A 19,303-nucleotide genomic window follows, 5' to 3' on the forward strand; every position below is an offset into this window, starting at 1 on the left:
AAAGAAAAAAAAGAAACTCTGCTTGACATGTTTACATGGCACTATCCATGAACTATCCATTGCAGTCCCACAATGTTCTACCGGCCGGTATGTTTTTAATATCATTATTCCAATTCCTAAACCTTAACCACGTAAAGGGGACCTAGTCTACTTGAGAATATCCTTGCTGTAGCTGTTACAGCAAAATAGGGAAAATATAACATGGTTTCTTAAAACAAAATAAATATAAAAAAGATCAAAGGAGAGTTGACTCCGTTCCTTATGTTCTCATGGTATCAAACTGGCAAACATAGAGCATGTACTTTATGTGTTTTCTTTTGTTATGTAAAATCCCATATACATGGGGCAGCTTAACATACTGACAAATGTTTGTTTTCTTACATTTTTTTTACATGATCACAAAATCCAAGCTTGTAGTGGAAAAGTTAATGTTCATATGGTGCAAGCAGTTGCTGAAGCAACCACTGTTGTTAAAGGGCACTTTTATTTATTTGACATTAAAAAAAAAGAATAAGCTTTTGCAGCTCTGGTCTTCACTGGTCCCAGCCTCTTTCCATCAACAGGGAGGGACAACTCTCCTCTTGCGGATGCACTCCCAGATCCAGTTGGCTGTTACCTTCTGGGCCTGGCTGTCTTCCTCGGGGTCCGTCAGCGTGTGTGTGGCGGTGGCGGCATCGTAATCCGGTACTAGGTCTCCATCGTAGGCCACAAAGTATCGGTGGAGCTTTTCGTAGTCTGGGACGCCCTGAGGCAGGAAGAGCTTCACGCCGCTGAAGATGTCCAAAAGGGTCTGGAGCACAACAACGGGGAAAAGCAAACAATGCATTAGGGTTTGATTTTGCTTAGTACATGCCTTACAAGTTACTTATACAGGAACATTGTATGTATTAGTGCTAATAGATGTATCCCTAAAATAAAGTGTTACCCATAAGGGTTATGGGTAACACTTTATTTTAGGTATACATCTATTAGCACTAATACATACAATGTTAATGCCTGCATAAGTAACTTGTAAGGCATGTACTAAGTAAATGCTAAGGCCTACTAGGTCCTTACTAAGGTTAAATTGGTAATAAAACCCTTATTGTGACATTTGCGAATACATGCCTAACAAATGTTTGATTTTGCTTTGTACATGCCTTACAAGTTACTTATACAGGAACATTGTATGTATTAGTGCTAATAGATGTATCCCTAAATTAAAGTGTTACTCCAATAAGTGTTACAGAAGCACTACACACATGTACAAATGCAGTCCTTTGAGGCTACTTTGCAACAAAATATACATGCATATAATAATAATAATAATAATAATAGCAATATTAATACTCAAGTTTTATATAGCGCCTTTCAAAACACCCAACTTAACATGGTATCTATCTAGGAATGTGTGTGTAGCAGCCAAAGGCCTCCAGGACAAGATTTAGAAAAGAAATCATTACTGCAATGGTCGTAGAGGCGCCTGTTGAGTGCTCATAAGAGGTAGACTAAAGTGCCATGTGAATGCAGTCCATTTACCATTTACTTAACTGTATACAGCGAGAACTGGGAAAGTACAAATGACAATGTCTACCAGAAAAGCACTAGTTCAGGTGGAAGTCAACTCACCTTCTCAGGCCCCGCTTCCATCACCTTGGTGGTGCTGCTCTTTGCTTTGCTCTGCCCATTGCTGTGGCTGAGAACAGGTTCAGTCTTCACCTGAAGAAAAGGACCCAAATAACCAAGATAACTCAGTAAATGCCATGAAAGGAGGCCTTTGAAGTATGAAACCTTCAGCGTAACTGAAGCAGCATGCATGTTTTATAAAGGCCTATACTGAGAGAGAGAGAGAGAGCGAGAGAGAGAACTGAAGCAGCAGGTTTTTTTACAAGTTAGGCCTATACTGAGGGAGAGAGAGCGGTACCTTTTTGCTGCTGCTGTGTTCCTCAGCAGCCATTTTCCTCTTGGCTGGGGAGGGAGTGGATGGAGGCTCTGATTTCACCTGCTTGGGCCGTGGGGCTTGCGCAGCAGCACCGTTCCCTGTGTGTTTGGGTAGTGGAGTTATTTATTTCCTTTTAAGTTCAAATCCAAGAAGTCCATGCATAATAATGAGAACCCCAAAGCACTGATCGACTGCATATCGCTTTCCGCCTACAAAGTTTTTAATTGTGGTTTTTAACTGGTGGGTTTTACTTGTTTCTGCTCTTTCAACCTATGGGCCCATTTCAGATTAGTACCTCCCCTGTCCTCTGCTTTTGCTTGGGATGTCCTGATATGAGGTAAGAAGTCGTTGATGATCGAATCTTTATTCAATATCTCTCAAAAGCATGATTCAAAAAAAAAATGTCTCATTCATCAGGATTGCTGAATGGGGGAAAAAACTCCCAAAATGCGCTCTGCCTAGGCTGACGGTGGGGAAACTTTCACCGTTTCCTCCGCAGACGGGTGACATTGAGGGAAGGGGCCACAAGCACCAGCAAAGGACAGGAGGCACTATATTGAGTTGGATCCTGTGGTGTTACGAGATGCTACTCACGAGCTTTACTGGGCGTCGGCGTCTTTTTCTGGGATGTGGACGGTGGAGAGCTGCCACCGCTGGCGCCGCCAGAGGAGTTCTCGTCATCCTTGTCATCTTTGGACTGGCCTGCAGTCACCTCAAAGTCAGTGCGCTCTTTGGATATGCGAAACAGCTCCTGCACAGGAAGAGATGATTATCAAATCTTGACAAAACCCTTAGCCTACCGGGGGTGTCGTTGTGTCTCTGCAGCCACTGGTTTCATGCTCCCATGTGAGATGACATACACTTGAAATTTGTTTTGGGCAAATGAAATATCACCGTGCAACATTCCAATTGCACACATAGACCACAAAGAGCTTGACATCAAGACGTTGCTAACATTTACAGTATATTGCATTGCAGTGCATTGCCTGGTGTTACTTTACTACCTTTTCCATGTATTTTGTAGCGTTAAATTCTTTGCAATTACTTGATTGAGATTTCCATTTGGTACAATAAAGTAAATGTAACAAAACGTGAACACAGTGTATACTAAAACATACAAGACAATACAATTCAATACAGAATAGCACAACAGTGTGCAATAAGGAGTGTAAAGGTGTACGTGATTCGGGCCGCACCTTCAGCTGAGGGAGATTGGTGGCAGTCTTCCAGTCCTTATCGTCACGGATACGAGTCATTCGAGGGAAACGGATGGAGATCCCGTCGGCCGTGTGCATCTCCGACTTGGAGAACTCTGCACCTGTGATTTCCCACACTGGCGCTTCCTGTTTTAATAAATATTCAAAAATGTCAGGAGAAATAATAATTACACGATGAAACGTTAAGGTCAAAGTACATTGGAAGCACACCAAAACAATTATCCAGCGTTCGCTTCCTCTTCTCTCATTCTGAGCTTTTTAAAAAAATGCTTACCTCTGGATTGCGAATGAGGAAATCTGGGTAATAGTTCTTCACGATCTTCAACCAGCCAGGGATTTTGCTTGGTTCCTGAAAAGTACAGTAGAGTAACCATTAATACCGAAGCAAATTAAGGAGTCCAGCACAAATTAGACAGAATTTCACATACATTACAGATACAAAACAGATTAAATGTACAGCACATTTGCATAATTCAGTTATTAGATAGATCACAAATTTACACACACCTGTAGCAGTGTTATGGAAATAAATGAGGTACAAGAGTCCAGCTAAATAATTCCGATAAATGTAATTTCCCATCTTCCATCTGTTGCGCGAGGCAGACTGCAGCCATAAAATGGTAATGCTGAGTGCAAGACTTAAGACTCGATTCGTATAGTTCCATTACCTTGCTGATTTTAATGACGTCCAGCTCCTTTTGAAGTCTAGCCAACATGGCGTCATCGTAGCCCCCGGAGCACTTGGTCACCGTGCACCATTTCTTTGAGGCCGGGTCATAACAGCCCATCAGGAAGCTGGACATTATTCCCCCTGTGCCGAGAGAGATAGAGAGAGACAGGGCCAGATAAAGAGAGACAGGGCCAGATAAAGAGATGGCTCGGAGTCCCCCTAGGCTATAGGTTGTTGCAAGCCCCCATTGGAAGGCAAATTCTGTCACATAATTACATAGATGGCATCATAATTCCAAGCCAGAAATGTAGGATAACATGTCTGACAACTGTGGAAAGCTGTATTAAGATATCAAACTCTAACTGACACGGAAGAATACTTTTTCAATACAGCATCTTGTCACAGTGATCGTTTTTTGCCCAACTGGGGGGGCCCTCTAGGCTACTGGCAAGTTGGGGCCTCAAGGCACTACAGGCATATTTGACCTATGCATTAATCCAGCCCTGGAGAGAGCCGAGTGCAGCCTCTTGGGATGAGTCCTACAGAAGTGAGAGGACTAAGCACCTGGGTTGTAAAACCTTACGTTGATCCCCATTAGCTGCAGCAATTTTCCATATTTCATTTTTGAAATAAAAGGTCGGGTTTCATATCTAGGCTAGAGTCTGGAGGAAAGGCAATCACTGTTTTAAAAGGAAAAGGGGGAAAATAGGCATTACGTTTCAATATTCTAAAAATAAACACAGAATATTGTTAGGTAAAAGCATACCAAATAGGAGGATTTATTCCTCTGTTGCTGGCTTGGCAGTGACAAGACAGTAAATTCATACAAGCCAAGGCACATTACATTGGTCTTTCACTAGTGAGTGCAGTTACAATACAAATGGAATATTGTCAGCATTCGGTTCTAGAATAATTTGGTTCTGGTTAAAGTTCTGGAATATTCCTTTTACATGTGAGAAACAGCATTCTGCAATAGGGATATTCCCGAAACACCGACACATTCGGAATGAACAGCGTTTAAATGACTTGCGCACAAATCGAATACGGCCACTGTTACCATTCCGTTCAGAACATTCCTCACTTGTAACTGCGCTGAGTGTTTGTTTAAAAAACAACAACAACAACAACAACAACAACTAACCGTTTGAGCCTTTGCCGTAGAAGGCTCCCAGCACCACCAGGTCAGCAGTGTCAGCCATGGCCCCCTCGTTCAGGTAGTCCTTCTTCACCTTCAACCAGTGGCGCTTCCCTGGCTCATACGCACCCTGACATAAACACAAATACACCATGCATGAAATGACTTATTGATTTCTTAGGCATGTACACATTCCTCCCACACACAAGGCAAAATCAAAAAAAAAAATGTGCGTAGAAAAGTAGGAACTTAAAGTGATACTGTCCCATTTTTGGAAATAAGCTCATATTACACCTCCCCTGGAGTTAAATTACTGAGTTTTACCTTTCTCCTGTATGTTCAACTGTTCTCTAAGTATGGCAGTGCAAAGTTTACCTCCAAGCTAGCAGTTAACATTGAGTCCTATGAGACCAGTTAGCCGCCAGCTGGTCTCATAAGACTCAATGTTAACTGCTAGCATGGAGGTAAAATTTGAACTGCTATACTCAGAGAACGGTTGAAAGTACAAGAGAAAGGTATAACTCAATTATTTAACTCAATGGGAGGTGTAATATGAGCCTATTTCCAAAAATGGGACAGTTATCACTTTAAGGGAGGGGAGACTTCTCACAAGCAAACCATATTGTAACATACTATGTTTAAAACACTTTTCAAACATACTGTTTGAAACACTATTAATATTGCCTTATTTCACAAGTCCTGAGTCATCATGTCCTATTAGCCCTCCTATGAACACCAAATCTCAGCATATTAATTTTAGTCGCATGAATGTGACTCTATAAGCCACTTTGACGGTTGGTCTTCTCAGGACCCATAACTTTAAAGGGTTGTAGGAAGAGGGGCGTATTCAGACCACTGTGGGACTAGGTCAGGCTGGGTTTCTTTATTAGTGGCCACCACGAAGAACTTTGTCGTCTTGGAAACAGGGAGGTTGCAACACCATAAGACATAAAAGACAAAACAAAACAAACAAAAAAGTAATGTACAATATGTTACCAGTGAGACATACAAAATACAAGGATAAATGAAAGGTACAGGATAAGAAACATAGGATGTCCTAATACACCGCCCCTGTCCCATCAAGTCCATACCATCCCTCCCTCGAGCACATTGCACCCTAGCACCCCCCCCCCCCCCCCCCCAACCCATTCCTCAACCAAAAACACATCCACTGACCTTGATGTCCTTCAGCACCAAGCCTTCCAGGCCCTCTCTGATGACACGGGTAATCATCTCAGCCAGATCCGCTGCTCTCTGTAAGGTACAAACACCAGCATCAACCAACACAACTAGAGAAAAACTAGGGCACCATCAAACTCCAAGGCTCTCATATTATAAAGATTTGAAAACCTTTATTGTCATGGCTTGGTCATGCAAACCGTAACCGTAAGGTTTTCCTTTTTGACTACAAGAACTACAAGAAACACAGGATGTCTTCCTATAGTGAAAATCTAATGCATTCTCGCATAAAAAATAAGCTTTATAAAATGCTATAACAAAAGTGAAGAGCAACTAGATGCTCATTCTGTGCGAAATTATTCAAAAGAAAAGAAACAGGACAGCACTCCTACTTGCTTTGTACTTTATTACCCATAAGACGTTTCTTTCTTCACCTTCTTCAATGTCGGACCTCTCATATAACAATATAACAAAAAAAATTAAAGCGTGTATGGCAATGGCTTGATGTCATGTTTTGCCAAATTAAGCTTTCATTGGGGAGTGAAAGATTTGTACTGTACAACCAAGCCATAGCAGTATGAGTTTTGTCTTTAACTTTTCCTCTGTGAGAGCAGAGCACTGAACTTTTTCTTGGCGTTTTATCTTACGTTTTCTATCCAAAGAGCACTTCTGAGTCCAGGAGGCACTCCTAGCCAGACATTTTGTAACATAAAACGTCTAAATGGCCATATCAGTCAAAGGTGCGGGAGAAGGAAATGGCTTTCTGTCTGAAATGGAAGAGGCAGGTGTGCAGGACACTTACAGTGACATGTTTCATTTCAGAGAACAAGATCCTGTTTGGAACTTCCACCATGTTGTCATGAAGAAACTTCCTCCTTTCTTTAAGAGGCCTAAAAGGGGGGGAAAAAGTGTAGAAAAGGCTATGTAATCTAGTTGAGCTGTGAGGGATAAAATGAATGAATTACAAAAAAATGTAGCCAACATTTCAATTATGTAAAGAAGTAATTTTCCTTTGTTGACATGCACCCTACAGTATACATTTGTTAAGGGTGCGATTATAATTTGCCCGCCCAATAACAAGATAGTGATTTTCAGACATTACTAACAGTTTGGGTACACTACAGGTGGCAAAATATAGAAAATAGCTAGATTTGTTCCAAGCAGTGAACCCACTTAGGATCTATTTAGTGATTATCATGGTCTGTAATGACAGAGAATCCATTTGGGATCTATTTAGTGACTATCATGGTCTTAAATGACTTGTGAAGCCTTAACAGCTAAAACACTCATGTGAACTGCATTTTAATTTCATTTCAAATGTCATTTGTAGACAGTGCATCACTGCATGCAATGTAACTTAAAATGAAAACTGTGTACTGCACGTACTTGTCCATCAGGCTTACTCCATTGAAGTAAATGCAGTCAAAGACAAACAGGCACACACAGGCATCCTGGAAAGCAGCTTTCTGCAATAAAATAGAAATTAAGCCATAAGTCTTCAGAACACAGGCCAATGACGGGGAGGGACATTGCTGAAACTGTCCAATTGCCTTACCTTGTGCACACCCAGTGTTCCGAAGGGGAGGGGTTTGCTGGTATTGGTGTCGATGAGGAGAACCTCTGCATCCAAAATCATACTGTGACCTCCAGCAAACGCCTGAGGGATGAACTCCTTGAAATGTGCCACCTGAAATGCAACATTAGTAAGTTTCTGTAATGTGAACATTTGCTCCTTACAAGTGTTTAAGACAGAGGAGGCACTCCAAAGCAGAATAAAAGTCCTTTATTAGTTGGGACAAGAATGTACTCCTCCTTGCAGGTATGACTGTGTAGCTAATTACTGTTCATTATTAATGAACAGTAATAATGACTTTTTCATGAATAAAAATGGTTATGTAAATGCCAAAGCATAGATATGAGCACCAGATGCCGTGTTCAGCCTTTTGCCATGACCCAATCCTGGGCGCCACCGTCTTGAGCCACAGAATATGATATTTTTCACAGAGCCATATATAATAATAATAATGGGCTTTATACGGCTCTGATTTTTCATAGATATTACTGCCACCTACTGGATGCATATCGCATTGTCATCCATTAATGGCAGCAATATACTGGGTAAAAATGGTGGTGATCTAATTTAAAGCATTCAACATGGTACCTAGGGCATATATCTATGATGCCGAAGTTCACAATAGCATAGTGAGGGAACCGTTTACTGACCTTGTGTGGAAGCACTGGTTTGAGACTGCGGCTGAAGTAGGTGAAGTTGTCTCCGTTTTTGTGGACCTGCACACGCTCGCCGTCGTACTTGATCTCGGAGTACATCCCGTTAGGACACTTCTTCATGGCCATCGCCACAGACTTACAGGCCTCTGCCTGAGGAGACACAGAGTGGGATACAAGGTGGGAACTTTAAAAATGCGAAGACAAAATCCAATCGTTTCAAATTTCTGTTCACATCTCCCATCTAAAATCGATGCTCAATTACAAAAGGTCTAGACCCTCTGTGTGAAATTAGAATAAGCATAGGCAAAGAATAGGCAATGGCCATCTGCAATCAAGCTGGCATCTTAATTTGTGTCTCAGTCCCTTTATCTTGGCTAGATACTGTATATTGGTTTATTGCTAGTGTCTAAGTACATAGTGAGTAGATAATCTCATCTGAAGATGGTCTAACCAACCAAAACGTTGTGAGTACTAAAAATGCAAGTGTAATGGACGGTATGCAGGTGTCTTGAATTGTGCCTCAGCTCTCACCAGCATAGGTTGCACTGGAGTCATGAGGGTTGCCTCCACGGTCAGGCTCTTACGGGGGCCCGTGCCGTTGGACGCATCCTGCTGGTTCTTCAGCACACGCTCGATCACATCACCCAGGTTCCTCGAGGCTTTGAAGGCGTCATATGCATTGGGGTCCACCGCATCCAGCCTACAAGAGGGCACAGGCCACATTTTTCATGTTATAATAAGTTTTTCATGTTATGATAACATTGCGTTGCGATACACATGCAATTACCGGTATGAGGATGACGTGCAAAACCTTATAGGGTACTCAAAAAATAAAGGGCCTAACTAATTGAATTATATATTTGTTTATGCATTTAGTCATGCAGTCGCAAGACAGGCATGAGATCTAGTTTTGGTGGCAATGACATGAAACAGTATTCTGGATGGGAATGGCGAACAAAAAGATACATGCTATAAATAGCAAAGAAAAGGGCTCTCGGTTTCATTTGTCAGATATCACTGTAATATTTTGCTCAGCTCAGGTCAAAAATCACATAATCTCTCTGTAGTGTTGTGGCTGGTGTGGGATTAGCAGCCAGGCGTTTTCAGGTCACTTACACGTGCTTCGCTCCAGAGTTTATTTTCAAATCGTGCTTCACAAGTCTGATGTAGCATTTCAGGTCATTTCCTGTGCATCTGAAAAGACAAAAACACACATTAATTTGTCAGAAGCCGCACAAAGGTTTAAACAACCGATAAGATGCCTATATTCCTCAGCATACAACACCAACTGTAATGTACATACAACTGAGGTACACACACACACACACTTGAACTACACACTTTGTTATTATAAACTGTATCTGATTAAAAGAACATGGACTGCAAAATAAAGTGTAACTTTGTCTTAGATCAAATATGGAAAAATGAAAAAGAAAAAAAGTCATGCATTACGTATGGGCTCACTTTTTGGCTATGTTTTGAAGCTCGTTGGCCTGGTCGTCCTCCTTGGTGAGCTGAGCCAGACGGGTCAGTGACGCATCGACTTCCTGTAGGGTCAGGAGACTCTTGGTCGCAGGTGGGAAGGACTTGCTGTCCTCGAAAAATATCCGCACCGTTTCCGATACATCCCCCTTAAATAAAAGACAAGACAAGACAAACACATCCCTTCCTAGATAAATAAGAGACGAGCGTGTCCTCACTTTATGAGTCATGACAGCTGCTGCTGCGGTGCAGCTTCTCCCACAATAGCATATGAATAAATGATGCGCGACTGATTGCTTGGTCTGCACAGTCTTGCTGTTACAATACCAGGGTTTTCCCCTTGCACTTTACAATCTACCCAACCACCTGGACATCAAATATCTTTTTGAAATCTCCTGAAAAGATAAACATTTTGTATTGCAAATGTAAGTGGCTTTACAAAAAAAAAAACAATGTAAAAGCCAGTCGTTTTCTGTTGGTTTTAGGTCATGTTTCATACACAACGGCACAAAGCATTTTCAATAATGATTAGGCCTATTAGAGCCATGTCTCATCCACCCCACCCACTTTCACTAACAAATTGTGTGCGGGAAATACTGCATTCAGCCACAACCCTTTGGCAGAAACGCAGATGAAGTGCGCTGCCCAGCTGCAGGAGGAACAAGTCCTACCACATACTCTACTTGGCTCACCCATTCCCTAATCCAACTAATTACAATTACCATTACCTTTTCAGTCAGGTGGAAAAGTAAAACATCCCTGTAACATAGGTGCACAGGTTGAACAAACGGATACAAAGATTTTAAGAAGAAAGGTGCATATGTAGAAGGAGCACATCCTTCTCCCCTCCCCTAATCCAACTAATTACAATTACCACAACCCTTTCAGTCAGACAAAAGTGCAAAGTGATAAAGTCATCCATGTTAGAAAGATAATTAAGACAAAACACTGACCTGCTCCAGATCGCGAACCATCTCATCTTGGTTGCAGTTCAATATCCGGCTGAACAGCTTCGCAATCTGCTTGTCGTTCAGGTTGTATACATTCTTCACCACCCCTGGTAGTAGCAACTTCACGGTGAGGAACAAGTCTCCTTTGAATTTATCTGAAGGCAAAGGAGAAGAGTAGTTGACATCATTTAAAAAAGTAAAAACTTGCCCGCTGAAAGATCAAAAAAAAAAAAGACCTAAATGAAATGAAATGCTAAGAATAATTGCCCTGTCAGAAAAAAACACACACACACCTCCTAATCTGTAACCCAATAAACGTGCCAATTTTGACACATCAGTGCTAATCATCAAACCATCAATATCAATGACCAAAGTTGTCAAATCCAGGTTTGAAAACCCCGCCACTGTTTCCTGACACTGGTGACTTCACATAATAGTTCATCTACTCATCTTGATCAGCTGATTCAGTTACCTGGACCCAATTTGTGGCAGAGCTTGGACATTCTGAACAAGCGATTGACACCTCTGCCAATATGTGTGCTAAGTACCTCCACCGCTGCCTTTCCTCAGGAAGTCCTGGATGATCGCGGTCTTGGAGTTGTAGCTGGAGGTCTCGGCCACCAAGGCGCACAACTTCCGGAACTCCCTCAGCAGGCAGTCCTTATGGTTGGGGTCGCAGAGCTGGGCGGAGAGGGCGCTGCTTTGGCTAGGTTTGGTAGCTGACGATGGCCCAGGACTGGCAGAGGTACCAGCCTTTGCAGCTGTTCAGATACAGTCAAACAATGTAGGTACCGGTGATCATCTTCATGTGCAGTACACCAAGAAGTTGTGTAATCAATAAACTTGCATTATATTCTTTATCCCAATGTGTGAGAAATTAGATGAAATGAGTACAAGATGTTGTTCTTCTTTTGGGACAATACTGTTCTGCTGTTGACTGTATAAAATGTATATAGGATCAGCTAATATACTGTGTATGTGACTATATAAGCTATTGATCGTATAGGCAAGTTAATCTAATCAAAGCATTCCTGTGTTACGAGTATGGCAAAGGGATGAAGAGCAATGGTTTACAGTGGCATAAATCACCTTATAAAGATTGATTTTATGATTTATTTGGCACGATCCGTATCTGCAGCATTAACAAGGCATTAACAATCTTTGGCATAAATAGTGCCAAGCAAGCGCTGGGCTTTACCTGTGAAGCCAGAGAACTTTCTGGGCGCATTAAGGGCTGGGTCGGCAGGCGGTGCTGACAGCTGTCCACTCGTGTTTAACTTGGCCTGAACTTTCTTCTTTGGGCTTGCATTGGTTTTGGCAGCAAGCTCTGTAAAGGATGGCAATAAAAGTTGAAGGAACAGGAGAAAATGGACTTCGCCTTTAGCAAAAATCAAAGACTGCTCAATTTGCCCTGCTAATTAAAAAAAACCCAATGACATCCTGAATCTCAACTTTAGAGTCAGATTTCCCTGCAGCTATTCAATCACGTCCACTGGAACAGATGGTAAGTTAAATTGTGTTATCAGCATAATATTGTACAGGTCAGACAGCATAGATTCATGGATTTTCGGCAGAAATGAAATTATAGCGATACCCTGAATCACAGCACATATTTAACGCTGAAAAGTGGCCTTTAAAGGGTTGGGGTGGGAGAACAGGAACACAAAAAACGTGCCATACCTGCCACATGTTTCTTTATGAGATCTTTGTCATCATCCTCAAGTTCTTCCCAGCCTTCCAACTCTGTGAGGTCTTCAATTTTTTTGGTGGTGGCCCGGGCCCTCTCGAGTTTCTCAAACATGCACTTGACGTGGTACCACTCCTTCATCTCCCCGGCAGACTCGCTGAAGGGGTTGGGCACTATCTTGCCGATACGGACCAGGCCCTTCATGATCTTGTCCTTGCACTTTTTGCAGCCGGCCGTGCCACGCTTGGCGTATTCCACACAGAACCTTTGCTCTGCCATCGTTTGCCCCTCCTTGGAGAGTCTACCTGGCCAGGAGAGTTGGATAAGAAATCTTGAGGACGTACCAAATCTCTGAAAGGGAAAGTTAAAGTCAACACGGTTTAAATGACGAGGGCTCCGGCCCCAGTGAGGACGTGGTGTCGGTTTGGTGCAGTGGCTGAAGTGTTGAGTCCAGCCAAATCGCAAGATAGTATTCTCTCTCAAGAAGGTGACAGTGTGTACGGCTTTGCGAATGCAAACCCTATGCATCCAGCCCCCAAAGTCCTAAAGCATTGATACCTGTTAGGACACACAAAGAAGGGAAGGGGTTCAAAAATGTTGTTTACATCAACAATACAATTATAGCAGAATCAAAAGGTGTTGCATGATTAAGGTACCTATAAGCTTCCTTTGCCTACATTTAGCATTACAACTAAATAATAATAACGACCAGATCTATGTTAATGTGTATAACCTACCTATCACTGACACTGAAAGATCAAATTAACATTACAAAACAAACATCAACAGTGCTTGTAAAACTTCGACTCTCAGCCACACTGTTCCGCTAACAGTGACTGACAGACTCGAAATGGTTAGGTCATTAGGTAAAGTCGAGAAATTTGACACAAGGGCACAAGTCAACACATTTCACACCTCCCATTATGCGTAGGGACGTGGACACAATGAGAGAAGCCACGACTGCAGTAGTTGCCGACAAGAAGCCACACAGCACGCACTGTAGATTTGATCAAACTACCCTCTACCCGTGCATTCCTATTTGTGACAACTCTCGTATCTAGTGTAAATCCACAGCATAGATGCGCGATGGATTGGCTGCTTTAAGTTAATGCTGCTGAATGGTTGGAAGACAAGCTAACAACCCTAGCCTTGTATGTAATGGCTAGCACGCTGGCTATGTTTATCTTCACTGGACGTTGCTAGCAGAGATAGCATGAAACTGGCCACGTAACTGGTTTATTTACCTTGTTCCTGACAGTGACTTGATGCACCAAAAGTCGAAAACTGGATAGATATACAGCGTTCTACCTGTACATTGTTCGTGCTACACTGTGCTTCGCAGTGTGCACCATGTACACAGACAACTGCCTTTAAATATCAAACGCATTTCCTCTTTGTTCAGAGGAGTTTCCTGTGGTGTGCGCATGTGCAGACTTGGAAATACTCTACGCCGACAAAATATTGCCTCGCCAATAGTAGCACTGACTTGTATAGTATAATACAATTATATAGTCAGGTTCATTACGTTTGGATCTGAACCTTTCGCTGGATTTTTATGGGGATTTGGAAAACTATACATTTTTAAAAGTATATTGTATAAGCAATCAGAAAAAACATGTTTCCATTTGCACAAATATCTGCATGGCGGCCATCTTGGATTTTTCAAAATGGCTTCCGAAAAACCATAATTTTGCAATATCTCAGCTTCTGAATGAGCTAAAACATTGATTCAAACTGCTAAACCTACATTTTCAGGGTCACTGAATCTTCTGGTGGTAGTTTTAATGTCCTCAGACAGTTTGTTACCATGCTAATTTATTTGAACTGGTGATTTACTGTATAGTATCTACAAGTAGATGCATGTCTGTCAAGCCCACCATACAAAACATCCCAGCTAGAATGTGCAAAACAGTTTACGTGTCCAGCATTGTGCTGTATATATCCAGGCTTGCTTGTGCAAAGCTCATACCAGCTACATTGTATCCAGTAAACAGGAGCAGTGCCATGTAGTGAATATATTGAATGTCAACAGGCGTTACATTTTTGCCTTTTGCCTTCCTTCAGCATGCATGTATTTTCTGTATGATGATCCTGGAATCTGACTGCAAGACACAGTTACAAATCAAGTAATACATTGGTGTTATTAACATTGTTAATGCACATACTGTCATTAACTGGTGTTGGTGATGGTGGTGGAGTGTAACGGTGAGGGTTCTGTTTGCTGTTTGTTCTGGTTATAATCATGGATGAAGAGCATCGAGGTGAACAAAAGGCATTATCAAGCATTATGAGCTCATTAACTGGAAGCTGTGTGTTTTATGCCAGTCTGACGATGCCAAAAGGTGGTTCTGGTCCAGAATCCAAGATTAGACGCCGATGGACATGTACTGGAAGTAGTTCAAGAGGTGGCCAGTCTGAGTGATGGGGGCTATGTTAAAATCAAAAGACGACTGCAGAACTGCACTAGACAGGCCACAACCTCCCAGTGATGCAGCACCGTCTGCACTGCTTCCAGGCAGGCCAAGAGAAATGTAAATATTGTTTCTGATCTCAAAAAAATCGGGAACTCCACTCACTTGGTCGGACAACAGTCAACCAGTAGCAAACCTAAGGAGGCAGATCAACCATGCCGTTTGGGAAATGTTAATTGTTATGGACTTGGTCAGACCAAGTTTCGAAAAATGACTGAAAAATGACTGACCCAGGCACCTCAGCATCTGATTCTTCTCCACTATCCACAAGATTTCGTACGAGTCCACTCGATAAGAAACCATGCTTCTTCTACCAAAAGGACGATAGTGAACTGCTTTACCAGGTCAAATGGCAGTAAAACTCTAAAGGCTGCTGTAAAGTCCCAGAATCCCACCCTGAAAACAAGAATGACCACCAGCATCTCAGCAGATGATGCACATTCAATTGCTGTCCAATATCACAAAGATTGCATTCAGTAGAAAGTGGCTGAAAAAGAGAATCCTCACAGTCTTGCCATAACTGAAATCTGTCTGTTCTAAATGACCTAAAGAAGTCAAAAGTCCCTACTATCCAGAAGCATGTGAAGAAGACATGGTTCATGCTGCAATGACAACTGGTGAATATGATAACATGAAAGCAATTTACAAAGCAGCACAGGTGACAAGGACAAACATTGCAACCTCCACTAAGACAGGCCAGGGAACAGATGCCATACAAGTATCCAGCAACATCAATGATGTCCCAGCTGAATTGTACAGACTAGCAAGGGTGTGTCTCTCTTTCGGCCACTTTCTACTGAATGCAAGTTCATGATTCTCCAAGGCTTCTGAATCAAGCATGTTGGCATACATTTTTTTCAATGATGTCCATGCTTTGTTTTGTGTTTCCACATCAATACGGTTGATCAGCTCAAGCAGACATGTTAACGTCAAGGCTTCTTTGAGAGGCTTCTTTGTATTTCTGTCAGGCCTGAGTCTCGCCGTACATGACACATGTTTTGTCCCACAATCTTTGTGATATCATACATCAATTGCATGTGCATCATCTGCTGAGATGCGGGTGTTCAGTCTAGTTTTGAGTGTGAGATTCTGGGACTGTTCCAAAGCAGCCTTTGGAGATTTTCCGGCATTTGCAGTTCTGACCAGATAAAGTAGTTCACCATCGGCCTTTTGGCAGATGGAGCTTTGTTTCTTGACGAGTGGAGTGGAGAAGAATTAGATGTTGAGGGGCCTGGGTCATCCATTTCTGTTCATCCTCTCTTCTTGCCACGCTTCTTGGCTGTGCACCGTCCTGTAGAAATTATGTGCATGTTGGTTGCTTGCATGCTGTATTTGAACCTTGTTGGTTGCACCTGAGTGACAGGAGAGATGCTACACTGCTTTCTGTGTCCCTGGTGTCTCAGCTGTGCAGTTCTGCAGTCGTCTTTGGATTTAACATGGTCCCAATCACTCAGACTGACCCTCTCTTGAACTACTTCTCGTACATGTCCATTAGTGTCTAATCTTGGATTCTGGACCAGAACCACTGTCTTGGCATCATCAGACTGGCATAGAATACACAGCTTCCAGTTAATGAGCTCATGGGCTTGACATGTCTCTTGTTCACCTCGATGTTCTTCACCCATGAATATAACCAGAACAAACAGCAAACAGAACCCTCACTGTTACACTAAAGCACACTCACCAACACCAGTTAATGACATGCTCGTATGTGCATTAATAATATTAATAACACCAATTGATTTGTCACTCTGTCTTGCAGTCAGTTTCCAGTATTATCATACAGAAAATGCATGCATGCTGAAGGATTCCCCCGAATGAAAAAATTGAACACCTTTTGACACTCAAAACATTCACTATGTGGCGCTGCTCCTGTATACTGGATACAATGTAGCTGTGAGATTTGCACAGGCAAGCCTGTAAATGTACAGCAAAATGGTGGACATGTAAACTGTACCAGTTTTGCACATTCAAGCTGGGATGTTTTAAATGGTGGGCCATCTACTCATAAATACTATAAATCAATAGTTCAAATAAATTGGTGTGGTAACAAAATGTCTGACAACAATAAAACTAACACCATTAGATTCAGTGACCCTGAAAATGTTGGTTAAGCAGTTAAAATCAATGTTCTAACTTATTCAGAAGCTGAGAAATGACAAAATATAGGTTTTTCGGACGCCATTTTGAAAAATCCAAGATGGCCGCCACCTGTGCAAATGGAAACATTGTTTTTCTGATTGCTTATACTATCTACTTTTCAAAAATGTATAGTTTTCCAAATCCCCATAAAAATCCAGCAAAAATACATAATGAACTTGACTAATAATAGAAGTCTGTGGATGGTAGTAAAGCGATGGTAATAATATGGTCTAATAAATAGGCCTAGGCCTTATAATAGTAATAGGGCCTACTATTATAATAATATAATAATAACAACAATCATAAATAATAATGATAATAATAATAAATAATAAATAATGTTAATTGTTAGACCATTCTAATTATAAAATAGTGAAGGCTAATGGTTAGGCTATGTGGAAAAGAACGGACCCCAAATTTAGCCTACCTTTTGTGAAGATTTTGCCAAAGGCCCTTTGCCCTTCCTCTGCTTCTTTTCTACAATTATTGAAGTACTTAGGGCCTACCTACACACACACACACACACACACACACACACACACACACACACACACACACACACACACACACACACACACACACACACACACACACACACACACACACACACACACAATTTATTTTAAATAGGTTATTAGCCTAAATATAACCATAATCTGCGAATTGCTCATTTCAAAACATCATAGTCTATCAAGTTAACCTACATCGCATAAAATTGCATTTCATACAAATACAGTTCTCTCTCTCTTTCTCACCAGACGGTCAGACACACACACACACACACACACACACACACACACACACACACACACACACACACACACACACACACACACACACACACACATAGCCTACACGCACGCACGCACGCACGCACACACACGAGCGCGCGCACACAGGAATGAAACATTTGTTAATGAATGTTTCCAACTTTCTGCTAATTTCCTTGGAGGGAAATTAGGGCGATAGAAGTGCCTTCCAGTGGACAGACGAAGGGCCATATAATTAACGCTGCTTTAAGCCAGATAACCTATAGTCACAATTAAAAGTTAAAGAAAGGAATGGCCCGACATAGATAAATTGCCACCCTCAAATCACTGGTAGACATCAGGAGACAGAAAAGAGAGAAAACATGGTGAACTCTGCTGCTTAGTTCACTTGCCGAGCTGGTGAGGTGCAGCCAAATGGAAAATTGGGGGTGGAAATTTAGCCAATCAATGTGTCTGCATTTCTCTTTGTCAATAAGATATTTCCCCAAGGAAATACAATGCTTCCACATTAGCCAGAAAAAAATGCGTCAACACTTTTAGGGACACAATTTATTGCTTTAAAAAATTGAGCGTAATGCTTTGCAAAGGTATTGCTTACCTTTCCCCAAACTTTAAATTAAAATCCAGCAAGTGTTTTGTGTGCGTAAGTGAGAACTAAATAAATTATTCAAATGAACAGTAGGAATTGTGAAGCATTGACTAGAATACAAAATAACAAAATCATCTAAACACACTGTAAATGCTGAGCTTGAAGCATGGAGGACTGGTTCAATAAAGGCAATATTCCATCACAAGTCTCTGTAGTGTTTCTCAACAGGGGCAGTACAGCCCCTCAGTGGGCGTTGAGGAGCTCTAGGGGGGCATTAGAGTAAGATGGACGGAGTAAGAGGGCGGTGCTTAGTTGTCTTTGGGGGGCATAAGTGCATTTAATTTTGTAATACTAAGGGGGGCATTGTCAGGCTTATGATGAGGTCAAGGGGGTGTTGAGAGGCTTGTTATGAGGCCAAGGGGGGCTGTGTTAAAAAAAAAAAGGTTGTGAGCCACTGCTCTATATCTAAAGACTGTAGCAGTACCATAGAAGTCAGCAAGGTTGGTCGCAGCTTGTCAGTACATGTAAATGAGCTTATAACACCTGCATCAGCCGGCTTCAATAAGACAAATGGGAACCACAGGCCTGCACAGGTCATCATGATCAGTCACTGACAGGGCCATCGTTATGTTATCGGACAAATGGAGTGAGATGAAGCCAGGGCAGGCAGAGTAACTCTCCATCAAATGTGCTGATGGGCGTCTGGGGAATGGCAGTCATTCCGCCATGATGTTCTTCTTGGCATGGGTGAGGCGGGCCATCAATGAACCTCACCGCAAGGGGCCTGACCCAGTGCTGCCTTTCAATGTCTGTCTGAGAAACTGTCTGGTGCTCCAGTCCCATCCCCACTGATTATTCATG

The 19,303-nt window shown here is 42.0% G+C and overlaps 1 protein-coding gene across 1 annotated transcript; it reads right to left on the reverse strand.

Moving 5' to 3' along the window:
• Window positions 1-310: 310 nt before the first annotated feature.
• Window positions 311-13,840, reverse strand: lig3 (ligase III, DNA, ATP-dependent). Its single transcript, XM_063204001.1, has 21 exons — window positions 13,715-13,840; window positions 12,464-13,028; window positions 11,982-12,110; window positions 11,332-11,544; window positions 10,787-10,938; window positions 9,816-9,982; window positions 9,468-9,545; window positions 8,883-9,051; window positions 8,346-8,501; window positions 7,678-7,809; window positions 7,509-7,588; window positions 6,925-7,012; window positions 6,120-6,197; window positions 4,950-5,073; window positions 3,807-3,949; window positions 3,413-3,487; window positions 3,118-3,264; window positions 2,516-2,672; window positions 1,904-2,019; window positions 1,609-1,698; window positions 311-790 (listed from the first exon to the last, which is right to left on the reverse strand). The coding sequence occupies exons 2-21, from the start codon at window positions 12,996-12,998 to the stop codon at window positions 557-559; spliced, it is 3,063 nt and encodes a 1,020-aa protein (XP_063060071.1). The 5' UTR covers window positions 12,999-13,028; window positions 13,715-13,840; the 3' UTR covers window positions 311-556.
• Between the last annotated feature and the right edge of the window lie 5,463 nt (window positions 13,841-19,303).

The sequence above is a fragment of the Engraulis encrasicolus genome, chromosome 7, assembly GCF_034702125.1.
Source record: "Engraulis encrasicolus isolate BLACKSEA-1 chromosome 7, IST_EnEncr_1.0, whole genome shotgun sequence".
Taxonomy (NCBI): Eukaryota; Metazoa; Chordata; class Actinopteri; order Clupeiformes; family Engraulidae; genus Engraulis; species Engraulis encrasicolus.